General features: G+C 55.0%; 2 protein-coding genes and 1 long non-coding RNA gene across 3 annotated transcripts in view; 2 read left to right on the top strand and 1 right to left on the bottom strand.

Moving 5' to 3' along the window:
* Positions 1 to 853, bottom strand: part of DLEC1 (DLEC1 cilia and flagella associated protein) — a 50,306-nt gene extending 49,453 nt beyond the window's left edge. The window contains exon 1 of the mRNA XM_090284513.1: positions 440 to 853. Coding sequence (XP_090140639.1) covers positions 440 to 838 — 399 coding nt within the window. The 5' untranslated portion in view covers positions 839 to 853. The remainder of the gene's footprint in view (positions 1 to 439) is intronic.
* A 1,369-nt stretch (positions 854 to 2,222) lies between these two features.
* Positions 2,223 to 4,774, top strand: LOC150005260 (uncharacterized). The gene is made up of 3 exons (XR_016512322.1): positions 2,223 to 2,348; positions 4,096 to 4,122; positions 4,605 to 4,774. It is a non-coding gene; the product is annotated as an uncharacterized LOC150005260 (long non-coding RNA).
* A 4,151-nt stretch (positions 4,775 to 8,925) lies between these two features.
* On the top strand, positions 8,926 to 25,969 carry PLCD1 (phospholipase C delta 1). The gene is made up of 15 exons (XM_090284511.1): positions 8,926 to 9,111; positions 17,002 to 17,166; positions 20,507 to 20,735; positions 21,946 to 22,075; positions 22,167 to 22,398; positions 22,854 to 23,055; positions 23,149 to 23,293; positions 23,381 to 23,530; positions 23,622 to 23,780; positions 24,016 to 24,175; positions 24,355 to 24,471; positions 24,856 to 25,034; positions 25,129 to 25,261; positions 25,336 to 25,485; positions 25,632 to 25,969. Exons 1-15 carry the CDS (start codon positions 9,078 to 9,080, stop codon positions 25,715 to 25,717), a joined length of 2,271 nt encoding a protein of 756 aa, XP_090140637.1. The 5' UTR covers positions 8,926 to 9,077; the 3' UTR covers positions 25,718 to 25,969.
* Positions 25,970 to 25,988: the final 19 nt, after the last annotated feature.

Genomic DNA, 25,988 nt, shown 5'->3' with positions numbered 1-25,988 from the left:
TAAAGGCAAGACCTTTCATCAGTAAAAAGATTACCACTCGCTTTATTACGGTGATCTGGAACCAAACCTGCAATATCTCCTAGGTATGCCTGTTTATAATGTGTATATGTGTGCAGGGAAATAAAGATATGTGTTACAGATATAGGCGTTGTGCGTGTATTATGTGTCTATTTGTATAAGCATGTGTTCCGAGTCTCCTCCCACTAGAATGTCGGAAACACTGCGGCAGCGACTTAGCTCTTTTCCAGCTGCAACCCCAGTGCGCGGAAGAGTGCCTGGCACCCAGCAGGTGTGGACACTTGTCGAGCAGCCGACTACTGCAGGAGCCCGTCTTTCTGCGGGCGCGCCCTGGGTCGCCCGCACTGTCCACAGACGCGACAGCCTCCCACCCCCAGGTGAGCACCGGTAGGAAGCGCGCGAGGGCGCCGGATCGTGGTACCTGCTGCAGCTCGTCCACGAACTCCTCGTGGCGCGCATCCTCGCTGCCGCGGGCTTTGATCAAACTTGTGCTCACGTCCTCGCCGATCACCTCGGCCGTGTACAAATTACGGAAGACCCCGGTGAGCAAGTGCGAGATGTCTTGGGTGCGCAGCGAGGTGGGGCGCAGACGCAGCAGTTGCGGCTCGGGGAGCGGCGGGAGCTCAAGCGGCCAGACGCGGCGGGGTCGACTCCTCAAGCCGCAGTGGGAAGCTTCGGGGTAGGCGAGGGAGGACAGCCGTTTGGACTGGCTGGGACTGAGGATGCGGGCCAGACCTGAGGACGGCGTCCACGTTGTCCCCGCGAACGCGTAGGACCCAGACTGGGAAGAACTGCGGTCCCTGGCTCGTCCGGTCTCCATGGCAACTAAAAAACGCCGCTAACTCCCCGCTGCACTTCCGTTTCTGGCCCCGCCTTTTCCGCTTTGTTTTCCTCTTCCGCGGCGTCGTCGGTGTTGTCATCGTTATAAATAGGAGCATCATGAGCATCACCTGTATTCAGGTGAGCGTAGTGGAAAAACGGTTAGGGGAGCTCAATGGAGAAAGGCAGGTCAGTGTGATTGCAGAACCTGGTACCTAACCACCTATCCTCATCCGTCCATTTTCTAATTTGTTAAGCAATCATTAATTTGCTCATTTAATATTTGTTGCATAAAGATTCTGTTTCAGGTCTGTGCTGAGAGCTGGAGATACCAAAAGGAAGATGCTGCTTCTGCCCTCAGGGAGCTCACAGTGAGGGGGGGGGGTAGGGAGACCCAGGTTGGTGAACAAGGAGAGAACAGGAAAGCAATTGCAGCTGAGTGGGTTAAGGCCAAGGTATAAATGTTGATGGTTATGGAACCACAAAGGACAGGAACTTACTCGGTCTATAGAGGGGGTGTGAACAGTGGCTTTTGGGAAGTGAAGACCAAGCAGAGATTTAAAAGAATGAGTAGACTCACCATTAGTCATCAGGGAAGTGGAAATTAAAATCACAACGTGAAAGCACTACACGCAAGTAGAATGTGAGATCAATCAATCAACATACCAATAAAAACAAATGAACCAGCCACCCAGTGCTGGTGAGGATGTGGAGCAACTCGAGTTCTTGAGTTCTTGCATATTGCAGTGGGCATGCAAACTAGTAGGGCAGCTCTGGAAAAGTTTGGCAGTTTCTTACAAAGTTAAACATAAAGAAGTCTCACTCTTAGGTATTTTCCCAAGTGAATTGAAAACTTATGGGCACACAAAACCCTGTATACAAATGTTTAAGGCTGCTTTATTCATAATCTCCAAAAACTGGAAAAAACCCAAATGTCTCATCCACTGGTGAAAGTATAAATAAATTGTAGTACATCTATACAATGGGATACTCTCAACAATAAAGAGGAAACAGAACTGTTGATACACACAACAGCATAGATGAATTATCAAATGCCTTATGCTAGGTAAAAGAAACCATTCTCAACACGCTATGCATACTGAATGACTCCATTTATAGGACATTCTGGAAAATGCAAAACAGAAAACAGACCAGTGGTTGTTAGGTGCTGGTGATAAGAATTAGTGTTGGCTCCAAAGGAGCATGAAGGGATTATGTGGGAGTGATGTGAGAAATGTTTTACATCTTGATTGTGGTGGCGGTGGTTATAAAATTGTATAGGTTTGTCAAACATCATGGACCTGTACACTATAAAGGGTGAATTTTACTGTATATAAATTATACTCCGTTTTTTTTAGGTGAAAAAAATATGGATGAGTAGGAATAAGCCAGCAGAGATGGGAAAAGGGCACTCCCTACAGAAGGTTGCCATTATGCAAAAGCTGGGAGAAGGTACCCCATATCAGAGGAACATAAAAGGAGTTCAGGAGTGGAATTGATAGATCTAAAAGGTAGAATGGACAAGACTTGCTGACCAATAATGGGAGTAAGAGAGAAGAGGGGTCAAGGATGACTCCCAAATATTCTGTAGTGCGGCCAGGTGGATACTTATATTATCTACTGAAATGTTGGGGAAGAGGGCCACTCTTGGCCAGGGCAGCAGTTTGACATCATGTTGACTATCATCATTGGCACAGCGTGGCTTCTGCTCACAGGCAATACAACTAACCACCTTTTACTCCTAGGCTGAGTTTGTGTGCCTTACAGCCTGAAACCCACTTCCTGAGATGAGCCCCAGGATGCTTGCCCACAGACCTGGCCCACTTCCGCTTTTCTTGGTTGGGCCTAGCTCCCTCATCTGTCCTTTCCAATACTTTGTCCTCAGAATTGGCAATCTAGGACCCCTGCCCTAGACTGTGTACTTGAGAGGACCTTGCTCTGGCTCTCCTCCAACTACACACTTGTCTACAGAGTGAGATCACTAGGCCAAGGTATGCCCCATATATCTGCCCTCCAAGTGCCTAAGACCCCAACATTAGTTGCCCAAACATCCTGAGCCATTGACAGGGCCTATGCAGGCCTTCCTCCCATTGCTGACTGATGTTTGCACTAGGGAGTAGCTTTGGTGGGAGGTGGAGGGGGTTAGGCAAGTGGGCCCATTTGTCCAATTGGCTACATGCATGCAAGGTCCCCAGTGGTGCATGAGGGAGCTGTGTGTGGCAAGAGAAGTGGGACAGTCTGGGGGCCTCCATTGCTCTAGTATTAGGAGTAGGCCTGCCCAAACCGGTTATCTTGTTAGTTAGGCGCCCTTCTGCTTGTGGAGGCTCCTTGGCCTCCTTACCTGTCACAGGGAAGGACAGGATAATGGATTCTTGCCATCACTCTTGGCCTCTTCATCTTGCCTCCAGGCAGCCTCAGAGTAGGTCACAGGGAGCTGGACCCCCTTGTTCTGACCCCTCCCACTCTCTGACTTCAGTCCCTTCTGCTCTGTCCAGCAACACCTCAGTTCCTCCAATAGCAATGGCCACTCCTCCATCCTCATCTTCCCTGACCTTTCAGTACTATCTGCTGCTGCGCATTCACTCTTAATGACACACCCTCCTCCCTCGATTTCCTCTTTCCTCTGTGCTTCCCCTGTCTCCACCCTCTGCACCCTCTTCTACTGGTATCTCTGCCTGATAAGCTGGACTCATCCCTTATTCCACTGTGCCCAGCATTCAATTTGTTTGCTCTCTGACTAATCAAATAAATGAACAGTTCAAACCCTGCCCAGTAACAAAGGGCTCAGGCCACCTTTGACCCACATGCCATCCCTCCCTTGTGAGGAATTTAGCAGCGCAGAGGAGATTTCTTGAACTTTCTTCTTCATGACATAACCTGTTTTGCTGACCTAAATTTTCGTTTGTTTATCACTGGGTTTCCACACACATTGTTTGGCCTTTAAAATTTTTTTACTTTTAAAATTCAAAAATTACAAATCAACATGGTAAAAATATAAATTAAATAGTGCCTAAAGAATAAAAAGCGTCCTCCTCTCAATCTCTTTCCTGGGGCTAGTTCTGTATCCTTCCAGTTATTTTTACTGCCTGGACAAACACCAATATCTATAGTTTTTAAAACTCTTTGTTGAAAAGCATAAGGGACATTATGTTATACATTAGATATATCATATATATTGTCCAGCCATTTGCTTTTTTTACTTATGTTCTGTCTACAGCAACTCACAGAAGACTGTTCTTGTTTTGTTTTTGTGAACAGATGCAAAGGAACCCAATGTATGGAAATGTAAGTTATTTAACCAGGTGACTGCTAATGAACATTACCTTGTACAGTGTTTCCGTATATAATGCACAGATAATATAGATTAGATAATACTATAATATCCTAGAATTAGAGTTGCTTGGCCAACGGTTACGCACGTTTTAACATTTGAAATATTGCAAAATTGCCCTCCACAAAGATGATTCCCGGAGAAGACTCAGCTAGCATTATGGGAAGGTTGATGGGCATTTCAAACATGCTTTGGACCATATCCCAAATTTTATCCTAACCTCACAGCTTCCTCCAGAGCCCCAGACTCATACATTCATCTTGTACTTGACATCTCACCTTAACTGTGTGAAGGCCCCTCAAACTGAACGTGTCCAAAATAGAGCCTCTGCTCCTTCTCGGCCTTCCCATTTCAGTATTTGGACCTCCTGCCTTCCAGTGGCCCATGCCAAAAGCCTGGAGTCTCCCTTGACTCTCTCTCTCTCTCTCTCTCACAGCGCCCACCAGTAAATCCTGTTGGCTCCACCATCAAAGCGCATCCATGACCTCCACTGCTTCCTCTGTGGTCTGAGCCACCATCCACTGTCACCTGAACTACTGCAAGTGCCTCTCTACGCGGCTCCCTGCTGCAGCCCCATCTCTCCATGATACTTCTCCTTCCAGAAGCCAAAGCAATTCTTTTATTTTTTTTTATTGTTGTTCTATTACATTCCCCCGCTCCATTGCTGTCCCCTGCCCTACCCACCCCATAAAGCAATTCTTTTAAAACATCCGTGTCCCTCCTCAGCTTGAAATCTTCCAAGTGCTCACCATTTTCCCCAAAGTGAAAGAGGAATACCCAAGAGGACCTGGCCCCCATCACCTTTCTGTCCTCTCCCAGGATCTCTCTTCCCTTGCTCTCTGCTCCCGCCATGCCGGCCTTCTTGCTGGTCCTCCCACACGCCAGCCACACTCCTGCCTCAGGGCCTTGGCACTGCCCAGAATCCTCCACCACAGATACCTCCGAATGGCCCACTCTGCCACCTCCTTCAAGTCTTTGCTTGAATGTCATTTTCCGCAGAAGATCCAGCCTGGCCAACCCATTTAAATTGTAACCCTCTTCCATTCCTGAATTCCCTTCCTCTACTTTCTAAATTGTCCTGATACCTAATATACTAAACAATTTACTTCTTATGTTTATTATAGTGTCTCTTTTCTTTCCATTAGAATTTAAGCTCCACGAGGCAGGGGTTCAGGTATATGTTGTTCATTGATGATTCCCAAGCCTCTAGAACAGTGCATGGCACAAAGTAGGTGCCCAATACATATTTGTTGAATGAATCAAGTGGCAGAACATTTTTCATACTGGAATTTCAGTTCCTCTTCGGTTTGCACAATCCCTAGGCAGGCCTCCTCCCCCAGATGAGGGTCTGAAGGCCAGACTGTTCTACCGCACCAAGCACTAGACTCTGCCTGTGGGGTGGGGAACGGTGGGAGTGAGTGTTGGGGCTTAGTCCACAGTGAAGTAAACATCACAGTTACATTCACAAATGAATATGCAATAAAATCCCACAGATATAATTATAGAAAAGGAACCCCAAATTGTCCCATAGTGTCCTGGGATTACCCACAGGCCCAGAAACCTTGTGGTCAGGCATGGCATCCTGGATCACTGCACGGTCGGTAGTGTCTTCCGGGCAGGATCTGAGCGCCCCCACTTTGCCACCGCTACTCCCTTGGGAGAAGCAGCCTTCACTTTTCTTCCTGGTGCATCTGGACTTGGGTTATAACCCCCTGTGGAGGGAGCTCACATGGGGTTTTCCAGCCTTCACAAATATTGGGCACACTCTCGGACCAAGAGCTGCAGGCTGAGCTCTGACCACCAGGATCAGTAGAGGAGGCTAGCTGTGGGGAGAGCAGGTTCCAGTGCACGTCTGTCCAGCCAGCGTTTATTCATACCTGGTAGCCAACATCTGTTATTTTAGCTGATTCTGACAAGGATTGCAGCTCCTGACTGTAGAGCTCCAAGGTATGATGGGACTTACCCAAGGTCTCACAGCAGGAAACAGCAGAACCAAGTTGTAAACAGCCCCTCATCCCCCATGTGCTGGGACAAGGGCTCCAAAGACAAGGGTGGGGGTGGGGGGCAGAATAAACCTCATCCACCTCACCTGGCTTGTCTAGGTTTGTTTCTGGGGGAGGGGTAGGGCAGGGCCGGCAATGAAGCACACCTGGAGCCTGACCATCCTGAAAGTTGGCATTCTTGGGTTGATCCTCCCCCATCCCCAGAGAGCTTGGTGGTGGAAGAGCCAAAGGAAGTGACTCAAGGTAGTCACTGGCCCTAACACTAGGTTTCACCTGTCCCCAGTCATCCCAGAGGCCTGCTCCCCCACACTCACCCTCACACACACCTTGCAGATGAGATGGTCAGCCGGGGGCAGTGAAATCCCTGAAACTCCACCATTAGATGACTAGTCTTTGGGCAGGTACGGCCTCTCTGTGCACCCAACCCCGCCCGTCCAGTCACCAGAAACTCAGAGCATCTTGTAGAGGTAGCTGAGAACTGGGTTTTGAGGAGGGTAATTTAGGCACCTGGCCAGGGCCGGCCCCACAGAGGACCACTTTCGGCAGAGGGAGCAGAATCCAGCAACTCTGTGGTCGCGTGCAAAGCTTTCTCTTGCAGGGCCCTGCAGCCCCTCCGCACACACACACACACACACACACACACACACACGGGCACAGTCATAATCCCCACCCAGGCTTTACACCCAGCGGAAACAAGCAGAGCACCTCCCAGCCCGTGAGAGAGAGGGGGGCACCGGCGTGTGGGCTCAGCCACAGGGCGCAGCAGCAGCCTGGTTCCTCTGAGCAGGGCGTGGCGCGGCCCTCTGCCAGCAGAGCCTCCTTGCTGCGCAAGCTCAGCCAGCCACGCCTATCCTACCCAACAACCCTGGCCAGGGCGGCAGCTTCAGCTCCTCTGTCTGGGCCAGGGGCCAAAAGAGGGCCTGGTGAGGTGGGCTTGTGGTGTGCAAAGGAAGGAGCTTGGCTGCAGCCCTCTAGGGCAAAGGGAGAGGGGACAGCCCCAGATCATGCCCTGGTTTGGGCTTGGGGCTCAGAACTGGGAGGCGATGTGAATAAATAGGAATGGTGCTTGAGAAGAAGCCAAGTCAAGTGCTCATGTCAGAATTTCACTGGGTCTTTGCCTGGGAAGAGAAGCCTGACTCACTAAATAAGAGGGGCTTGCAGGCCCCCAAGGCCATTACAGGTCTAAGCACTAGGTCTCAGGGAAGCCCCCAGAGGACAGGACTAGAAGGGTGCATCCTGACTTAGGAGAAAGAGGAGAGCTGAGGGCAGAGAGAGGACCCCCTCATGCTCCCCACCCCAGGCTGGGGCCCCAAAGTGAGGCCTGCCAGTGTGGACCTGCGCATCCCTGAGCAGAAGGGAATCCAAGGGCTCTAACAGGTCTGCCAGGGATGGGGGTGGGGGTGCTTCTGCTGGAGGACAGGACAGCTGGCATGAATGCCAGATACAGGGTTTGAGGGAGGCATGCAGAGGGAGGGGGGCTCTCCAAAGTGCTGAAGTCCTGACCCTCAGAACCAGGAGACAAGGCCACCCAGGCCAGCTTGTGCTGGGAAGAAGGGCTTCCTCCAGAGGGGTCCAACTGGCTTCGCCAGACTCCCACATTGGCTTTATCAGTCTAGGACACCTAGGTGATTCACTAGTGGGACCAGCACCCCCCATCCTAGGAGGCCCTCTGGAGGCTCTCCCACACAAACAGCTCAGCTCTCCCAAGGGGCTCTCAAAGGGTGGTGGGTAGCAGGATCCCCAGACTTTCCCTGGGGTTCTCAGAATACCCTATAAAAATAGTGTCTGGGTTCAAGTGTTGTGGGCAGCACCCTGGTTGGTGTGGCTCAGTGGACTGAGTGCCAGCCTGTGAACCAAAAGGTCACCAGTTTGATTCCCAGACATGCCAGGGCTGTGGGCCAGGTCCCCAGTTGGGGGCATGCGAGAGGCAACCTACACATCGATGTTTCTCTCCCTCTCTTCTCTGAAAAAAATAAATAAACTTTTTTTAAAAATGCGGGATAGGAGTGAGGGGGGCCTACATAGGGACTCCTTGCCCAGACAGCCCCAGGGCATGTGAGGCTACCCAAAGAATATCACCTGACACCAGACCCTACACCTGCCAGCCATCTGGTGCACAGATTGCCAGGAGTTTGGGTTGTGAAGTCTCAAAGGTGAGCATCGCCCTCCAACAACACACACACACACACACACACACACACACACACACACACACACAGCCCTCACCAAAGGCGTTCCAGGGGTTAGAAACTTCCCAGCGAGGGGAGGGGACCCTTCTCCGGACAAGGTCCAGGAATTCCTCTCTGAGGACCTCGGGACCCATGCACCCATTTTGAAGAATGGACAGCAGACCTGCGGGGACCCGCGGCTGGACGTTGGGACGCGGAGGCTCTTTCGAAGCACCCTGGCTGGGTGTTGGACTTGACGCTGTCCCATCCCCAGGGTGACATCAGGTTCTTTGGAGCATCACCCCAATCCCAGCGAGGCGCCTACAAGCAGGCGTGGGGCTGGGCCGCCCTTGGTAATGACAGGGCCCGCGGCTGTGGGTGGCAGTGGTGGAGGAAGCGGGAGGGATCCGGCTATTTCTGGCCGGGGCGCGTCTACCCGCCTGGGGCCCGGGTTAGGCGGGTTTCTCAGCCCCTACCTCCGCCCTCCCTCCCCGATCCCAAGACGGGGCGGGGAGAGACGTGGGTTGGTTGGACCGGAGGGGCGGGGGCACGGGCGGGCGAGCGGGGGGCGGGGCGGTGTCCCGGGCCCACCTCCGGCCTCCATCCCCTGCGGTCCCTCCGAGTCTCCACCGCACTCCGCTCGAACCCCAGGCCGCTGGCGCTGTCGCCGTGCACGTGTGTCCCGCGGCGTCCCGCTCCCGCCGCGCTGTCCCCTTCCCGCCACGCCGCACGTCGGGCATGGACTCTGGCCGGGACTTCCTGTCCCTGCACGGTGAGTGCCCAGCGGGCGCGCGGGGAGCCCCTGCGGGGGCCAGTCCCGCAGAAAGCCGTCCCGACTCCGGGCGGAAGACCCCCAGCTCCTTCGTCCGCCCTCCGCCCCGCCCCGGGCCCGCCTCTCGGCCCCGCTGTCGCTTTGGGAAAATCTCGGCCCAGGACTCGGGGTGGGACTGCCAGGCACGACCCTGGGTTTTTCCAGTCCTGACCCCGAGATCTAACCGGGGGAAGGGGAGGGGTGCGGGTCGGAAAACTGCCTGAAGACTTTCCCCGGGTCCCCTCAGCCTACGGGACCCCCCTCTTATCCTGGTCACGGAAGACTGGGCTCCACGGTCCAGCGCGCACGGAGGGGAAGAGGAGGGAAGGAACCAGCATCCACGAATAACCGAGTTCTCCTCGTCCCCGTCTGGGCGGCCAGGAGAAGCTCCCGAAGCCCAGGCGTGCCTGGACCGCGTCAGGCCGCGTGGGTGTGGCGGGCGGGGTGGATCGAGGAGGTGCACAAGGTTGGCTGAGGTCGGGAGTGTCGCCGTGACTGCGTCGCGCAAAAATCAGTCAGCGATGCCCCGTCTCGGGGGAGCAGCCCGATCCCTCCATCTGCGCACCCTCCTGGCCGGCCAGGGCCAAGTTTCAGCTCGAAATGTTTGAGCCTCCGCCCTTTGTCCAGCCGAGCGCAGTCTCCTCTGACCGGGACCGGAGTCTGAACCAGCTCCCTGCCCCTAACGCTGTCTCTCCAGAAGAGAGAGCAGCCGCGGGTCCCCGGCCACAGGGCCTGGAGGTCTTATGGCTGGACGGGACCCCCAACCTGGACCTGGAATCTTTTTGCTCCACCCTAGGGAATCACCTATTCTTGGGGAGCTCACTCCCCTGTCCCCACTCCCCAATCATCTGTCAGCTCAGCAAACCCCGCCCCTCTCAAACCAATCACCGCTTAACTGTATCTTCCTCGGTCTCCTAGTACCCTTAGGGTTAGAGACTTCAGTGCCCGCTACCTATCCTTCTAAACCATACATAGAAATAAGAGTTGGGAAAGAGAAACGCAGAGCCCTACCGCTGTCCACTAGAAACTCCTGGAATTCAGGGGAACTCAGAGATGTTCTTCTCAGCCAGTTCCAGTGCTTCCCAGTTGGCTCAGATCTGGTCCCCGAGGCCCAGAGAAACCTTGCTGGGTGCCTAGAGCTGTTACCCTCATACCAGAAGCCTGGGCTTCTTGAGGCAACCTCGTCCAGCTGGGTCATAGGATCCCCACTCCTTCCAATGGCTCCTGCCAGCCTGGCAGGAAGGGAGACTGGCAGCTCAGGACCACACTGGAGTCCTCTGCTTTCTCTCATCACCCCTTAGCGAGTGCCGTCTACCCTGCACACCGCCACCTCTGCCACGCCTGTCTCACACTTCAGACCACCTAAAAGCCCTCTGGTCGCCCGTGGGCTATAGCCTCAGCTCATGTTGGAATGGGCTCCAGCCTCAGGCATCTGTGCCTTTGTTCATTCTCTCTCCCCTGGTGGCCCTGGTATCTTCCTTGAGAGGAAGCTGCATGGAGGCTCAGCCAGCGCCTCCCAGTCCTGTGGCATGGGCCTGGCCACCCTGGCCCACCCTGCTTGAGACCTGCCTCCCGAATGTCTGACTCTGTCCAGCGCTTCCTGCAGGGCTGCCACGAACACTCCAATCCCAAGCCGTTTTCCTGAAGTCCCTGCCACTTCTAGCTCATCACCTAAAATTACTTCCCTTGACTGCCTTTTGTCCCTCCTGCAAATGAGAATCTGTCAAGAGGTGGTGGGAGGCAGTAGTTACTGTGCCCTTTGCTGTCCTAGGTCGTCCACGCTTTCATCAGAGTCTGTGCACCCCTTTCCTACTTCAGTTCTGAAGCACTGGACAGGTGCTGCAGGACCATGCTCTCTGGCTTGGCAGTTGGGGGTCTGCTACAGAAAGGCTCCCTCTGTTGGCCTGGTGAACTATGGGGGCCATCAGGATATGGAATGCCCCTTCTGTCCTCGCCCCCAGATGCATGCAGAGGCAGTGTAGTATAGCTGCATGGATTCTGGCAAAGTACATGAGGTCATGTCTTGGCTTCTTCATCTCAGACAAATCTCTTGACTTCATTGCGTCTCAGTTTCCTCATCTGTAAAATGGGGGATAAGAACACAACTTACCTCATAGGGTTGCTGTGAGGACTGAATGAGGTAATACCTATAAGGCAATTAGAACAATGCCTTGTACCGGCCTGTGCCACATTCCTGCAGGAGGCCCATCCCCCAAGTGACCATGCCCTGTGAGTTGCTTGCCTGTGAGGGTGAACCATAAGGTAGTTCCTAGCCAGAAAAAAAATGACTAGAGCTGACTCAGGAATCAAGGGACTCCTTCCCAAGCCTGAAGCCCTCTCACTGATGTTCCAGGCCCCCAACCTCCTTCTAACTCACTTCCTCTGCTTTCTCCACTCTGGCCAGGGCTGCACTGGATTCTCAAGCAGGTCCCCAGATGCGCCTGAAAGGACATAACCTCCCATGGCCCTGTCTTTACTGAACTCATTTACCTCCACTAACTTTTCCTATACCTAATCCCTTCTGCTCTGCTGTTAAAACTGGCATCTGTAAAAATGGAAGGCAGGCTATAGGAAGGCTCTGGCTTCACTTTGGACCCTGGAGAACTGGCGCCAATCCTAGCTTTGCTTATATTGTGACCCTAGGCAAATCCCTTTGTCTCTCTGGGTCTGTTTTTTCATCCATAGGATTGTAATATTCATTTCATAGATGTGAGGATAAAGCACTAATGGGCAGAGCAGCTCTAGGTTGGCTAAAAAGCCAGTACCCCCAAGAGATAATGGTTCCAGAACCATCATAGCAAGTTGGGGTGGCCAGCCCCCTACCTACCTCAATTATATTTTGAAGTTCTGTTCTTGGGGTTCCAGGCCTACACTACAAATACACATGCTGATCCACTTCGGCAGTTAGGTGAAGCCTGCAGACCGCTTCTCAGGATCATGTTTTTAAATGTACAAAATAAAATACATAAGAATTCAAAGGAAGCATATTATATTGAGATGTGTTCCTATCTTTGGTCCTCCAGTTAAAAACCCTTGCATATTTTCTCTAAAACAGGTTCTCCTTACACTCTGCTCCCCGCCTCTTTCCAAATGAACAACTTGTCTGGGCCCATATTGCAGCTCATTTACACTAACACACATTCTCATGATTTATTCCCTGTGATATGACTTTAGGCAAGTCACTTTGTGCTTCGGTTTATTATTATTGCTGTGCTTGTCTGTGCTAATAACTGGCTTTGCCAGTGACTCAACAGCTGTCAATGGGGGTGACTGGAGCTGAAGTGAGGTGAATGGAAGGACTATTCAGAGGCAGGGAGTAAGAGAAGAGTGAGTCAGGCCTGGAGTGGGTGGTGTCCTGAGCTTGGCACACAGTAGGGGCTCAGTAAATAATTGCTGGGTGAAAGAGGTGTAACTTACATGAAAGGTCCCACTGTTCCTGAGCACACTGGCGGCACAGTTTGTATAAAGTTGCAGTCATCCTCATCTATTTATCAAAGCAAGCCTGCGTTAATGGACTTTTTTTGAGATCAACCCCCCCCCCCCCAAGAATTCCATTCGCATTCGGAACCTTGGAGATGAACCCATTCAGGTGGGGAAACAAGGAAACAGGCCTGCCTGAGGTTCACAAGTGAGGCAACTAGCCAGCTAAGTCACAATGAATTCTTTGAGTAATTTTGGTAAAATATTCGGCTGGCTAGATTGTCTGGCACAGGCTCCATCCCGTTCACCACAGGGCCCTGCAGCCCAGGCCGTGGCCGGCCCTCCCGCCTGCTGCAGTTCCTCGGGTCTGTGTAGCCCAACCCTAGCGTCCTCCTCGGGCTGCACAGCTGGTGTTTAGAGGCGAGGCTCAGGATCCGCCCCCAGACCGCCTCCGAAGTCGAGGTTCCGCCCCTCTCGGCCGAACACCGCCTTTCCAGTGAGGGACCCTCCTCGGGTTCGGTTTCCTGGGTATGGCTCTTCCTCTGCATCGCCTCCCAGGCCCGGCTTCCCCCTACCCCCAACCTCTTCGGCTCTGGCTTTCGCCACCGAACTGCTTCCTGGATTACGGATTTGTTCCACGCCGCCTCCCGGTCCTGGCTTCTTTACCCCAAACCTGGATTCTGCTCTCGCCCCACCTCCAGGGATTGTCGGTCCCGCCCCTCTGGGACCGGCTTAAAGTTCGGCTCCGCCCCTTTCAGCCCTGGTTCCTCTCTCTCGCCCCTCCTCTAGGGCTGAGGTCACGCCCCTTTGGCTGGTTCTAGCTCCGCCCCCACGCCTGGTCTCCGCCCCCACTCCCCGCCTTGTTAGGCGTCTGTAGGCTTCTGCATTGTCCTGGGCCAGACCCGGTGGGTGGTAGGGGTACTGCGGAGTATCATGCAGTTCCTGCGAGGCCGGAGCCACGGCCGCTCCAGAGAGCTCTACCTGCAGGAGCAGAGCCTCAAGGTGGCGGCGCTCAATGGGCAAAGGATGGGTAAGGGTCGCAGGAGGCACTGAGATTTGTGGAGACTGGGATGGCAGCTGGGGCAGGACATAGACTACATATATGTTTCTGAGTTCAGGGTCCTGCCTTCGATCCTTTAATTGGACCTATTCAGTACTCCTGTGAGTGTGTGACCTACTGTGGGGCTGTTTTGCAGGGGTGGCATGTGGAGTGAGTATTGGGGGGATTAGTTACCCCTTCTGATATACTTAAGACCCTCCAAGTCTCTGCTCCTTGCCACTCCTAGCCTGGATATGTGGCCCGGTGCGTAACTGGTATGACTAACCCAGGGAGATGATCTGCAAGAGTGTGGTCCAGTGGGATGCTGTGCACTGTGCGGGGCATATGTGGCCCAGGAAATTCTGTTATTTCGTGTTACAATGTGTGTGTTATGTGCACTTTCTGACATTACTACTGTGGCAGTGTGCTGTTGAGGGGTGGCTGCATCTGGTCATGTTTCCTTGCACTGACCCTGTGGGCAGGCTTCTGAGTCCTGACTCCACCATGTAACTTCCTTGAGCCTCAGTTTCCTCGTTTGTAAAATGGGAATAGTGACAGTACCTTCCTCAGAGGACTGCCAGGGAGATTAAATACATGCGCGAAGAACAGTATCTTATTCAAATATTAACTGTTATTATGGTGGATGGTATTATTATCCTTCTTATGATGATAAGGCACTGTATGTTGTGTGGCTGTGTGTGACTCCATGTAACAATGTGTATTACTGTGTTGCTAATTGTCTCTTCCAGGTTGTGTGTGGCTTTCGGTCTGTGTAGCTGTGTACTGCTGTGGGCCCCAGGCCCAGTGCGCGTCACCCTAGGTACACGGGCAGGGTTCCTGGCATCCCCCTCAGCCTCCTACTAGCACCTGCACACCCTCCGCACTCCTCCCCAGGGACACCTTGCTGTGAGCAGCTCGCCTGGGCAGGCTAGTTAGTCAACCCAGGGGCCCCTGAGTTCAGAGGCCTCACACCACCACCCTTCCACAGGAGAAGGTACTAGAGGCTAGTCAGCGGGGCTGGGCGAGGTGTACCCATACTTCTGGGTGGTGGGGCAAGCAGCCCAGGGGCCTCAGAAATAAAAGGGCCTCAAGTGAGGCTCAGAAGTGGAGGCGCCTTCCCAGGTTTCCCAGTGACCCAGGGGGCAATGGTTATCGACGCCTACCTCGGGAGGGAGGTCTGTGTTCCGGAAGTCACATCGGCAGCCAGGGGGCTTATCTCTGCCTGGCTGCAGACGGGGCCACAGCCTGGCTCCGGGACAGGATGAACATGTCATCTCCGCACGGTGTTTTCCAGAACTGGAGGGTGGAGCTCACCTTCTACTTTCCGACCCCCTCCCCCATTCCCATCTGTGCTATGGGCAGTGGCTTGCCCTCAAGGGTGCCAAGTTTGGGGAGTGGGGTGCAGACCACGTGTAAGATGCCCCTCCCAGTTGTGCTTTAGCTTCAGAAAGGATTGTGGCATCCCCAGCAGAGGCTTAGGTGACTCTCCGCTGGCAGCCTGGGGGTTCCCTTCCCCTTCCTCTGGTTCTGAGCTCCACAGATGCAGCCAACAGTTTAGGACACCCTGCCGGAGCCCCCTCCTCCCCTACTGGGCTTCCCCCAGGGCTGAAGGAGAACTGCTCACACCAAGGCAGAGTGGTCTCCTGAAGTGGAGAGACTTGGAACAAAGGTGGGGGAAGGTCACATCAGAATGTCACCTCTGAGGAGGCTCAGAGATGCCTCCTCCAACACTGTTCTCATGATGGGGGAACAGAGGCAAAGATTGGGAAGGGAGGCGAGTGTTAGCACAGGGCTCTGTCCCCACTGGGAGCAGGAGATTGGCAAGGGGAAAAGAGGATGTGGTGATTGAAGCTTACAGAAGTGGTCCAGAACGTTCTGTGGGTCCTGTGGGTGTGTGGGGCTGGCTAGGGAGTGGGGAGACAAAGACAAAGTGGGAGAGGCTATAAGGGGTTGGGGATCTGGGCTCGGGAAAGAATGGCCTATAGGCACAGGCCCCTCAGACCGGACCCACATGGTCCCTGAGGCCACATAATTTTAGTTTGGGTGGCAGACAGGAGGTGAAATGGCCACTGGCTCTGAACAGAGCTGGCTGCTGGACTACATGTGGCTACAGTGATATTTACAAATACCGATTTAGAGTGATATGTACAGACACAGCTATAGATGTATCTATTTTTATATTACAATGATGGGTTATTAAGGTTGGGGGGCTCTCCTTGATCACACAGGGTCTGCTGGGGGGGGGGGCGTGAGGGCTCCTGGGGAGCCAGGCCCAGTATCCCTTTGGTGCCTCTTGCTTGGACCTGGTAGGACAAAGGGCATCATATCTTTGGGAGCCCATGCCTCAGGCGAGCCTGAGTCTCTGAGGGCAGCGAGAGGGTGCCAACCAACCAGGGTTCTTGTCCTCGCTGTGGGGCTGGGCCAGGCCCTGCCCCAGCTTCTGAAAGGGCTGCACTCGGATTTAGGGCTGTTGTACCCGGAGGGGTCCTAGACCCAGGATACTCAAGAGATGGGGTGGGCATGGAGGGACAGGGGCATCTCAGCAGGCCAAACACAGGCTACAGTGGACTCATCTGTTTCTTCTGGGGGCAAGGATCAAGACCCACTCAAGCAGGCCCAAGTCAGGGGTGGGGGCACCAGTGGCAAAGGTGGCAGGAATGGGCACCAGGGCCCCACAATGTTGATACCAGATCTATAATTGCTGTTACCTTGGGACCTCTCCAGAACCATGTATCATCTCATTTAACCTTAGATCTTCCCTTTGAGGGGGATGCTATTTTTATCCTCAGTTTACAGATAGGGAAGCAGAGGCCCTGCAACATGAAGTCACTTGCCCATGTGGCACAGTTAGTCAGGCGGGAGACCTGGACCTAGGCACAGGGGATTCGTAGCCACTGCAGTTGGGAGGTTGCTGGGTTCTGTGATACTCTGGAGTTCGTTTCGATCAGTCTCTGCCCCTTTTCTTTCCTGCTCTGCCTGATCTTTTGGTCTCACCTTCCTTTAAGTTAGTCTGACCCCTAAGGGTGACCAGGAGGGGTCCAACTTGTCTTCGGAGCTAGGCTACTTACTAGGGGTCTGGTCCCTCAGGGACCAAGTGTTCTTAGATTAGCTGCCTACCCTTTGTCCACTCAGCTGTGGGTGGCAGGTCACAGTGTATGCCATGTGGCCTTCAGTGGACAGGCATCCTAAGGTTTTTGTGGCTTCTGCTGGCAATCACAGTTGACTTCGTGGTGGAGGCAGGGCTGAAGGAGGAAGAGAAGTGAACAGAGAGCTGAGGATGAGGCTGGAGAAAAGTGGGCTCTGAGAGAGTCCAGAAGTGGGCATGGCTAGCATGGTGTCTGGGACAGCAGGGACAGTGGAGGAGGTGGCATCTTACTAGCTCTGCTCCCTAGGCCTACAAGATGACAAGGACCTACAGGCATTGCTGAAGGGCAGCCAGCTCCTGAAGGTGAAGTCCAACTCATGGCGGAGAGAGCGCTTCTACAAGCTGCAGGAAGACTGCAAGACCATCTGGCAGGAGTCCCGCAAGGTCATGCGGACCCCGGAGTCCCAGCTGTGTGAGTGCCCCAGGGCTGGGGGGTAGGAGGCAGAGTCTGAATCCCGTGCTTGGATGGGGAAACTGATGCTGGCAGGGGCGGAGGCCTGTCATGGACCAGGACCACCGTCTGGGCCTGGTGGGGCATAGGTCAGTCATGCAATCAGGACCAGATAGGGGGAAACTGAAGTTGGCCAGAGTCTGGGAGAGGACTCAGTTAAAACTGAGCTCTGGGCTGGGCTGGTGAGGACCGTCATGGACTCAGGACTACAGATGGAGATGGTAAAGCCTTTGGGGGGTTAGGGGTACATAACCACAACCACAGATGGGGAAAGCGGGCTCAGAGGTAGGGAGGGAGCTGGACAGCGTTGTGTGAACTCACAGGTAACCATTGCTCAGGCAGTGGTGGGAAGCAGGGAAGTTGGGCGGACGGGGATTCCAGGTGTGGTGAGCAGATAAGGCCCTTCTGGGTATGAGTGGCCAGGATGTGAGGTGGGGCGGGCAGGAGGCAGCCCTTCCCTGGGACTGGGGCCATAGCAGGGAGATGGGGGCAGCGCGGGGCTAGGGCACAAAGAGGGGTTGCTCAGTGGGGTAGCTCCCCCCAGGGTGTGGATCTGAGGCCTTCCCAGAAGCTTCAGAGAGGGCCCAGGAACCCAAAGCTCAGGCCTGCAAATGCAGCGTGTTCCCTCCAGGGCCTTAGGGAGGAAGCTCTGATGCCTGCAGCCCTTAACACAAGGTTGCCCTAAAAACTCTGCAAAATGGGAGGGCTACTCTGCACCTTCACTTGGTGGGAAAATTTCAGACCAAGGGAACTTTCTGCGTTGATGGAAATATTCTTTATCTGTGCTGTTTGACACAGTTGCCACTAGCCACCTGTGGTCATGGAGCACTTGAAATGTGGCTAGTGTGACTGAGGAGCTGAACTTCTAATTTTATTGAATTTTGATGAATTTATATTTAAATGACCACATGTGGCCACCAGAGATCACTGCAGCCGGGTTTCATGGAGCCCAGACCTCCGGAAATCCCTCACCCATTCACCTGCCTTTGGCCATTTGGGGGCAGGCAGGGCACAGATCTGTAGGGAATGAGACCAGATCCCAGGTAGCAGAAGGAGGGCGGCAGGAGGAAGGGGAGGGTCAGCCCACGAGGGTAACCCAGGATAGGTCTGCCAGGCCTTGGGACACTGGGCAGAAACCTAAGAAGTTATGGCCTGCTAACCTGTGGCCTGTGGAGGGGCAGGATGTGAGGCAGGACAGGGACAGGGTCAGACGGGAGAGATGACCTGTGGCGCTGGGGTTGTGGGCCATGGAAGGTTTCTGAGCAGGGCAGAGAAGGGCTAGAGCGGATGGAGACTGAAGCGCTCTCAGAAAACCACCCTCAGCCTCAGTGCATGCCTGCCACTCAGCACTGGAGCGACCCGACCTTGCCTCTGTGGCACCAGCCAGGCTCCTTCACAAGCCTCTGCCCTGATAGGGAGTTTCCTGTTAGATGCTGGCAGGCGGTGGCAGCATCATGGAAACAGGGTGTCTTACACTCTGAGTCCTGGGGGTTCCTGGGAGCCCACAGCCAGTCTATATGAATGGTTCCCAGTGTGTGCCTAGCAGCTGCCCGAGCTGGGCGTGGGGGCCGCAGAGGAGTAGAGACGCAGGCCTTTCCAGACCTGCCCTGGCGAGATGAGACCCTCATACTGGGATGGCTGTGAGCAGAAGGGCGGGCAGAGAATTCTAGGCTAGAGACCCAGTGCGAGCAAAGGTGCAGAGGCAAGAATGAGGAAGGGACATGAGTGAGGGGGCTGTACTCTGACAGGAGCAGCTGCAGGGGTGACAGGTCCAGGGTCATGTATCAGGTGTGGTCAGGCAAGGACCGTGGCTGAAAAAGGCTCTTTTCCATGTCAGAGCCACTGAGACAGGCCGTGGGCTGTGTCTGCCTGTTGGCTGCTTCCCTTCTCTGAGAGTGAGACTGTTGTTCCAACTGGGAAACTGGGGTCAAGTGAGGGCGTAGTGGATCCCCACACCAGTTCTCTCTCCCTCTTTTCCTGATTTCTAAGTCTCCCCTGATCCTGCCACCACTAGCCTCGCCCCCACCCTCCAACTCTGGTTCCCAGAGGCAGACCAGAAATTATCAGCAGTGAAGGCATCTGGACTTTCTCTCTGGTGTGGGAGGGGGTGCTGGCCTGGCAGCTCCATGGCTCAGGCTTCCTGTTTTCACTCGCAGCCTGGGTCAGCTGCAGCTGGTGTGGGACCCTGTGGGGCACAGGAGGCCGTGGGCTGAGGGATTAAGCTGGGATATCCCCTGGACCCTAGATCGCCCAGGGCTCACGTGTGCTTCTCAGAGCCTGCTGCCCGGGCTGGGCACATGGCACACACGTGGGGCCTGCAGGTGGCTAGGAGGTTCTGGGGCACTCAGGGTGTGGGTAGGCACCAAGAGGGAGAGGCGGGCTTCCAGCCAGAGCTGGTGTAGGACCCAGGACAAATGGACGTGATGGCTCAGGATGGGGGCAGGGCAGGCACACAGCCTGGTGGGACTGGATCCCAGCTAGACCAGGGAGGACACTTTAGGGGTTAGGGAGGATAGGCAGGGCCTTGCTGCTCCCTGAAGCTTGGAAGGCTGGGCTCTGACTCCAGGGCTCTCCCCCGGGCTCCTAAGGGCAGGATGATGTAATCTCTTAAACATGCTCCAGTCTCCCTGTGGGGATCCTGGAGGCCAGAGCCTTCTTGCACCCTCCTTGCCAAGGAGTTCTGGATACAGACAGACACACATGGGGCAAGGTCCTCTTTATCCTCTGACACAAGCACTTTCCCCTCTGTCTTTGGCTCTCTTCCCCTGAACTCCAGGGCCAGGGCTGATGAAGGTGGCCCTAGTCGCCTGAATGGTCAGCAGAGGGGCCTGGAGGCTCTCAGGGTTGTCTGAAGGGAGAACGGGTCCAAAGTCAAGTCCAATTGGGAGGGTATGTGTCCTCCTCTCTGTCATAGGCCCCAAGCTCCAGAATGGTCTCTCTAAGAGTCCTGCTTGGCTCCAATTGTCTCCCAGGGACCCTGCTCCCTACAGCACAGAAACGGCAGGTCTGGGGTCCAAGGCACTTGTCCCACCCTGCAGTCAGTCCCTCTCTCTGTGTCGCTCCGTTTGCTTCCACTCTGCCCACTACAGGTGTGTCTCACATTCCTTCTGCACCTCAATCTCTGCCTTCCTCCTTTTAGCCCCCTTGTCTGTCCTCCTAGCCCGTCCTTTCTCTGGATCAATGCCTGGGCTCCAGCCCTGCCTCCATCTCTAAACTGTTCCCCCTTCCACTATGGCCTTGACCATGTCGGGGACAGGGATTTGCCTCATGCTTCTCTCTGCCTTCCACCCCTTTCTTACAGTCTCCATCGAGGACATTCAGGAGGTACGGATGGGACACCGCACAGAGGGCCTGGAGAAGTTCGCCCGTGACGTGCCCGAGGACCGCTGCTTCTCTATCGTCTTTAAGAACCAGCGAAACACACTAGACCTCATCGCCTCATCACCAGCTGACGCCCAGCACTGGGTGCAGGGTCTGCGCAAGATCATCCATCACTCAGGCTCCATGGACCAGCAGCAGAAGCTGCAGCAGTATCCTTCTGGTGGCAGTGGGACCAGGCCCAGCCTGTGGGTACCGGCTGTGGTTGTCCCCATGTTAACCTGGGTATGGGAGATACCCAGCTCAGACCATCATACCAAAATGGTACAGATTGGGGGGGCTTAAACAACAGAAATTAATTTCTCACAGTTTTGGAGGTTGAAGTCCAAGATCAGGGTACCATCAGGGCTGGGTTCTGGTGAGAGCTCTCCTCCTAGCTTCCGGATGGCTGCCTTCTCACTGTGTCCTCATGTGGGACACAGAGAGAGGGAGGGTGGCGGGAGGGAGAGAGAGAGGGAGAAAGCAGGGAGAGAGGGAGAGAGAGAAAGAGAGCAAGAAAGCTTCCTGGTGTCTCTTCTTATAAGGACACTTTTCATCATGGGTGTCTGACCTCATGATCTCATCTAAATCTCCTAAGGCCCCATGTTCAAATACCATCACATTGTGGGTTAGGGCTTCAATACATGAATTTTTGGGGAACTCAATTCAGTCCATAGCAGAAGAGAGACAGGGGAGCTCTTTGGTCCACTATGACCCAAGGACCAGACAACTGTGCAGCTCCTTGGTGTCCCCTTTTTCCTGTCTATCACTAGCATGGAGTTGGAAGGCTGAAGGGAGTCACCTGTTTCAATGGGAGACCTAGTGTCTGACATTGTAATCATCTAGTTCTCAAGGTCGAGGTTGAGGGGAGAGGATACAGGTAAGAGAGAAGTGGAGGCTTAAATGCCCCATCATGATAATGTTATCAGTGGCTTAAAATTCACTATTTCCTATAAAATAAGCATCAAGTGCTTTAGTCAAGTTGGCTAACAATTATCTATTGAAAACCAGAGGATATACCTTGAAATGTTAACAGTTATTCCTGGGTCTGTGGGGGATTTGTTTTTCTTTTTCTTTTTCCCTTTTAAGTAGTCATAATAAACCCTTTTACAGAAATAAATGTTTTTTAAAAAAATCTGTAAGTGTTGAAAGCCAGCAAATAGATAAAAGGCCCTGTGTTAGGATGTAACATTTCCTCTCAAGAGGCCACCAGGTCTTGCCCCTGAAATTTGGATTCCAGTAAGTGAGGCCTTCAGGGAGCTGTGTCTACAGGTAGCCTCAGTCTACCTGGGTGCAGAAGTTGACACTGGGCTTGAACCATGGCTCTGGTTGGGGCCTTGGGGGTACTTGGACCCTTGGGTTCTTTCCTTACTTCTTGCCCAGCTGGATTCACTCCTGCTTACGGAAAGCTGACAAAAACAAGGATAACAAGATGAGCTTCAAGGAGCTGCAGAACTTCCTGAAGGAGCTCAACATCCAGGTGGATGACAGCTATGCCCGGAAGATCTTCAGGGTGAGGCAGACGTGAGCCCTGGCAGTGGGGTCCTGGCCCCCAGGCCAGGGCCTGCTCTGAGCCTGCCCCCGGGGCTGCCCCGGCTTTGCAGGAATGTGACCACTCCCAGACAGACTCCTTAGAGGACGAGGAGATTGAGGCCTTCTACAAGATGCTAACCCAGCGGAAGGAGATTGACCGCACCTTTGCCGAGGCTGCAGGCTCAGGGGATACACTGTCGGTGGATCAGTTAGTGACGTTCCTGCAGCATCAGCAGCGGGAGGAGGCGGCAGGGCCTGCACTGGCCCTCTCCCTCATTGAGCGCTATGAGCCCAGCGAGACTGGTGAGGGCCTGGCCAGGGCCTGCAACCTGCAGTCCCAGGGCCACACTGGGCTGGTGGGGGTGGGGGGGTGGGGGGGGCAGCCAGCTCCAGGGCCTGAGTCAGTATTTGTTTGGCCCACGAAGGCAGGCAGATGGGAGACAGGGCTCCTGCATCACTCCCTCCCTCAGTTCCTCCTTCAGGGGGTTCTGAGGACCCCTCCCGCAGGAAAAGAGAGAGAGGAGACTGGAAAGGCAAACACTGTCCCTTCTTCCTTCCCGATGCCCATCCTGGGCCCAGCTTTGAGACAGCGCCCTGTCCTGGAGGGGGCTCAGTCTGGAGGCACAGAGGAGCAGGAAATGAGGTCCCGTCTTCAAGGGGCATCACAGTGTGGGGAGAGCAGAAGAGGAGAAGTTAGGGCCCCAGGAGGTGGCTGGCCTGCGGAGGGCCCTGACCGGCCCCGGCCTCCTCCCACCCAGCCAAGGCACAGAGGCAGATGACCAAGGACGGCTTCCTCATGTACCTGCTCTCGGCCGACGGCAGCGCCTTCAACCTGGCGCACCGGCGGGTCTACCAGGATATGAGCCAGCCGCTCAGCCACTACCTGGTGTCCTCCTCGCATAACACTTACCTGCTGGAAGACCAGCTCACAGGGCCCAGCAGCACGGAAGCCTACATTCGGTAGGGGCGGGGCGGGGCTCCGGGCGGGCTGGGGGCGGGGCTCCAGGCGGCTGGGGGCGGGGCCTGGGTGTCCTAGCGCTAATCTCGGCACAGGGCGCTGTGCAAAGGCTGCCGCTGTCTGGAGCTGGACTGCTGGGACGGGCCCAACCAGGAGCCCATCATCTACCACGGCTACACTTTCACCTCCAAGATCCTCTTCTGCGACGTGCTCAGGGCCATCCGGGACTATGCCTTCAAGGTGGCCATGCCCCTAGTGGGTGAGGAGAGGGAGTCTAGGGGAGTCTATGGATGGCCAGCCCCTCCTAATCTGTCCTTGGAAATCCAGGCGTCCCCTTACCCCGTCATCCTGTCCCTGGAGAACCACTGCAGCCTGGAGCAGCAGCGCGTCATGGCGCGACACCTGCGCACCACTCTGGGCCCCATGCTGTTGGACCGCCCGCTGGAATGTGCCACCACCAGCCTGCCTTCACCTGAGGTGCACAGTGGGAAGGGGTACCCAGAGAAGAGGACAGGGGGTCTGGCTGGGAGGCCAGCTGGGTCTTGACCAGCTGCCCCTCCATCCTTAGCAACTGAAGGGGAAGATCTTGCTGAAGGGGAAGAAGCTAGGGGGACTCCTGCCCTTCACTGGGGAAGGTGGCTCTGAGGCCACTGTCGTGTCCGATGAGGATGAGGCTGCCGAGATGGAGGACGAGGCAGTGAGGAGCCGAGTGCAGCACAAACCCAGGGTTCGAGGGGAAGCCATGTGGGGAGGGCAGCCCTGGGGTCCTCTCCCATCATCACTCTCCTCATCTGGTGGGATGTTTGTCTTGTCTCCATTCTCTGTGGCTGCCACTCAGACCCTGTGCCCCCAACTCCCACCCCATCTCTCTCCCTCCCCCTGTCTGTATCTGGGTCCTGACTCTCTCAGTGCCTACCTGCCCCAGCCTCTGAATCTAACCCAGGCTTCCCCATGGCCCCCAGGAGGACAAGCTCAGGCTAGTGAAGGAGCTCTCCGATATGGTCATTTACTGTAAGAGCGTCCACTTTCGGGGCTTCTCCAGCCCTGGCACCCCGGAGCAGGCTTTCTATGAGATGGCGTCCTTCTCCGAGAACCGTGTCCTCCGACTGCTCCAAGAATCAGGTGAGCCCTGGCCCTGCGTCTGTGGGTGCTCTCTGCTCTCTGACCCTCGGGGCTGGCCAGGGCCAGCCCTGGCTCCCAGCACCCTGGACAGAGTTAGCACTCTGTGACCAGCAGAGCTGGTGGGAGGGACTCAGGCACACCTGGAGGTCTCTGCTTCTGACCATCCCACACCCCCTCAGGAAACAGCCTTGTCCGCCACAATGTGAGTCACCTGAGCAGGATCTACCCCGCTGGGTGGAGAACCGACTCCTCCAACTACAGCCCCGTGGAGATGTGGAATGGGGGCTGCCAGATCGGTATGGGCTGGCTGGGGCTGGGAGGAGGCCTGGATGAGGGTTTCAGTCCAGAGGGCCAGGGACCAGGAGCCTATGGGGACCTGAGCAGGGCCAGATGCAGGAATCTGTGGGCTCAGGAGCTGGTGATCTCAATTTGGAAATCTCCCCCTACTGGCAGGCAGTGTCTGAACTCCCATAGTTAGCCAGCTAGTCCTTCAAATTCTGCCACTGGAAGTGGAATGCGAGGTTGGTGTGGGGGGTCAGTTAGGAGGGCAGTAGGCATTGGAGTGATATTGGACCCTGCTTCTGCCTCACCATGCGACTCAAGGGCCTCAGTGTACCCTGAATAGCTGGGCTCTAGGGCCCCTGAAGCCAACCCACAGTCTGTGACTGTCCTACCTGTAGTGGCCTTGAACTTCCAGACACCTGGACCCGAGATGGATGTGTGTCAGGGCCGCTTCCAGGACAATGGGGCCTGTGGGTATGTGCTGAAGCCTGACTTCCTGCGAGACCCCAACTCCACCTTCAACCCACGTAATCTGGCTCAGGGCCCCTGGTGGACTCCGAAGCGGCTCAATATCAGGGTATGGCCAGCCACAGAAGGGACGGGATCCCGTGGGCCTCCCTTTCCCCTCATTACCATTCCTGAACCCTTCATTGTCCATTACCTTTCCTCAGGTCATCACAGGGCAGCAGTTGCCAAAAGTCAATAAGAATAAGAATTCGATTGTGGACCCCAAAGTGACGGTGGAGATCCATGGCGTGGCTGGGGACGTGGCCAGCCGCCAGACTGCTGTGGTCACCAATAATGGTGCGTGATGGGTGTGGGCCGGGCCCAGCTACTGCAGCTGGTGTGCACACTGTGACACGCTGCCTGTGCCCCAGGTTTCAACCCGTGGTGGGACACGGAGCTGGGGTTTGAGGTGGCTGTACCTGCACTCGCCCTCGTGCGCTTTCTGGTGGAGGATTACGACGCTTCCTCCAAGAATGACTTCATTGGCCAGAGCACCATCCCGCTGAACAGCCTCAAGCAGGGTGAGTGTGTGTCGAGGGGAGCAGATGGCAAGGTGGGGGCAGGCAGGGCTTGGCCTCTCTTGGGCTGGGGTGGCTGTCCCCTAAAGCATCCTCCCTGAGTGACTGACCTCTCTCTGGGTGCTCCTTTCTGCCCGCTCACCTGCCAGGATACCGCCATGTCCACCTCCTGTCCAAGAACGGAGATCAGCACCCATCTGCCACCCTCTTTGTGAAGGTCTCCCTCCAGGACTAGGCTTGGGAATGAACCAGGCCTCTGTCCATGTCTGGGGGCAGGGCAGGCGTGGCTGCTCCAACCTCCTCTCAGAGCTGGAGGCCCCACGCTGCCTTCGGCTCTGACATATTGTCTGTGCTGCTGCCTCTCCAGGGTCCTAGGAGCTGCTCTGGGCCCTGGATCTGTGCTCATGTCCGTTAGAAAACACTGCAGCTCTCTCCGCCCTCTGGCCGGCCCTAGGTTGAGGGTTTTTATAAAAATCATAAGACTAAATCCTGTGGTCTCTTTACCT

This window comes from Furipterus horrens, unplaced genomic scaffold (genome assembly GCF_987537825.1).
Source record: "Furipterus horrens unplaced genomic scaffold, mFurHor1.1.pri manual_scaffold_7, whole genome shotgun sequence".
Taxonomy (NCBI): Eukaryota; Metazoa; Chordata; class Mammalia; order Chiroptera; family Furipteridae; genus Furipterus; species Furipterus horrens.
The sequence above is the reverse complement of the archived record's forward strand: the minus strand, read 5'-3'. Positions and strand labels throughout refer to the sequence as shown.

Coding starts and splice junctions, on each gene's coding strand:
- PLCD1 (XM_090284511.1), top strand. CDS start 9,078: ATGGACTCTGGCCGGGACTTCCTGTCCCTGCACG. Junction 23,056..23,148: donor AGCACGGAAGCCTACATTCG/GTAGGGGCGGGG, acceptor ATCTCGGCACAG/GGCGCTGTGCAAAGGCTGCC. Junction 25,262..25,335: donor TGCTGTGGTCACCAATAATG/GTGCGTGATGGG, acceptor CCTGTGCCCCAG/GTTTCAACCCGTGGTGGGAC.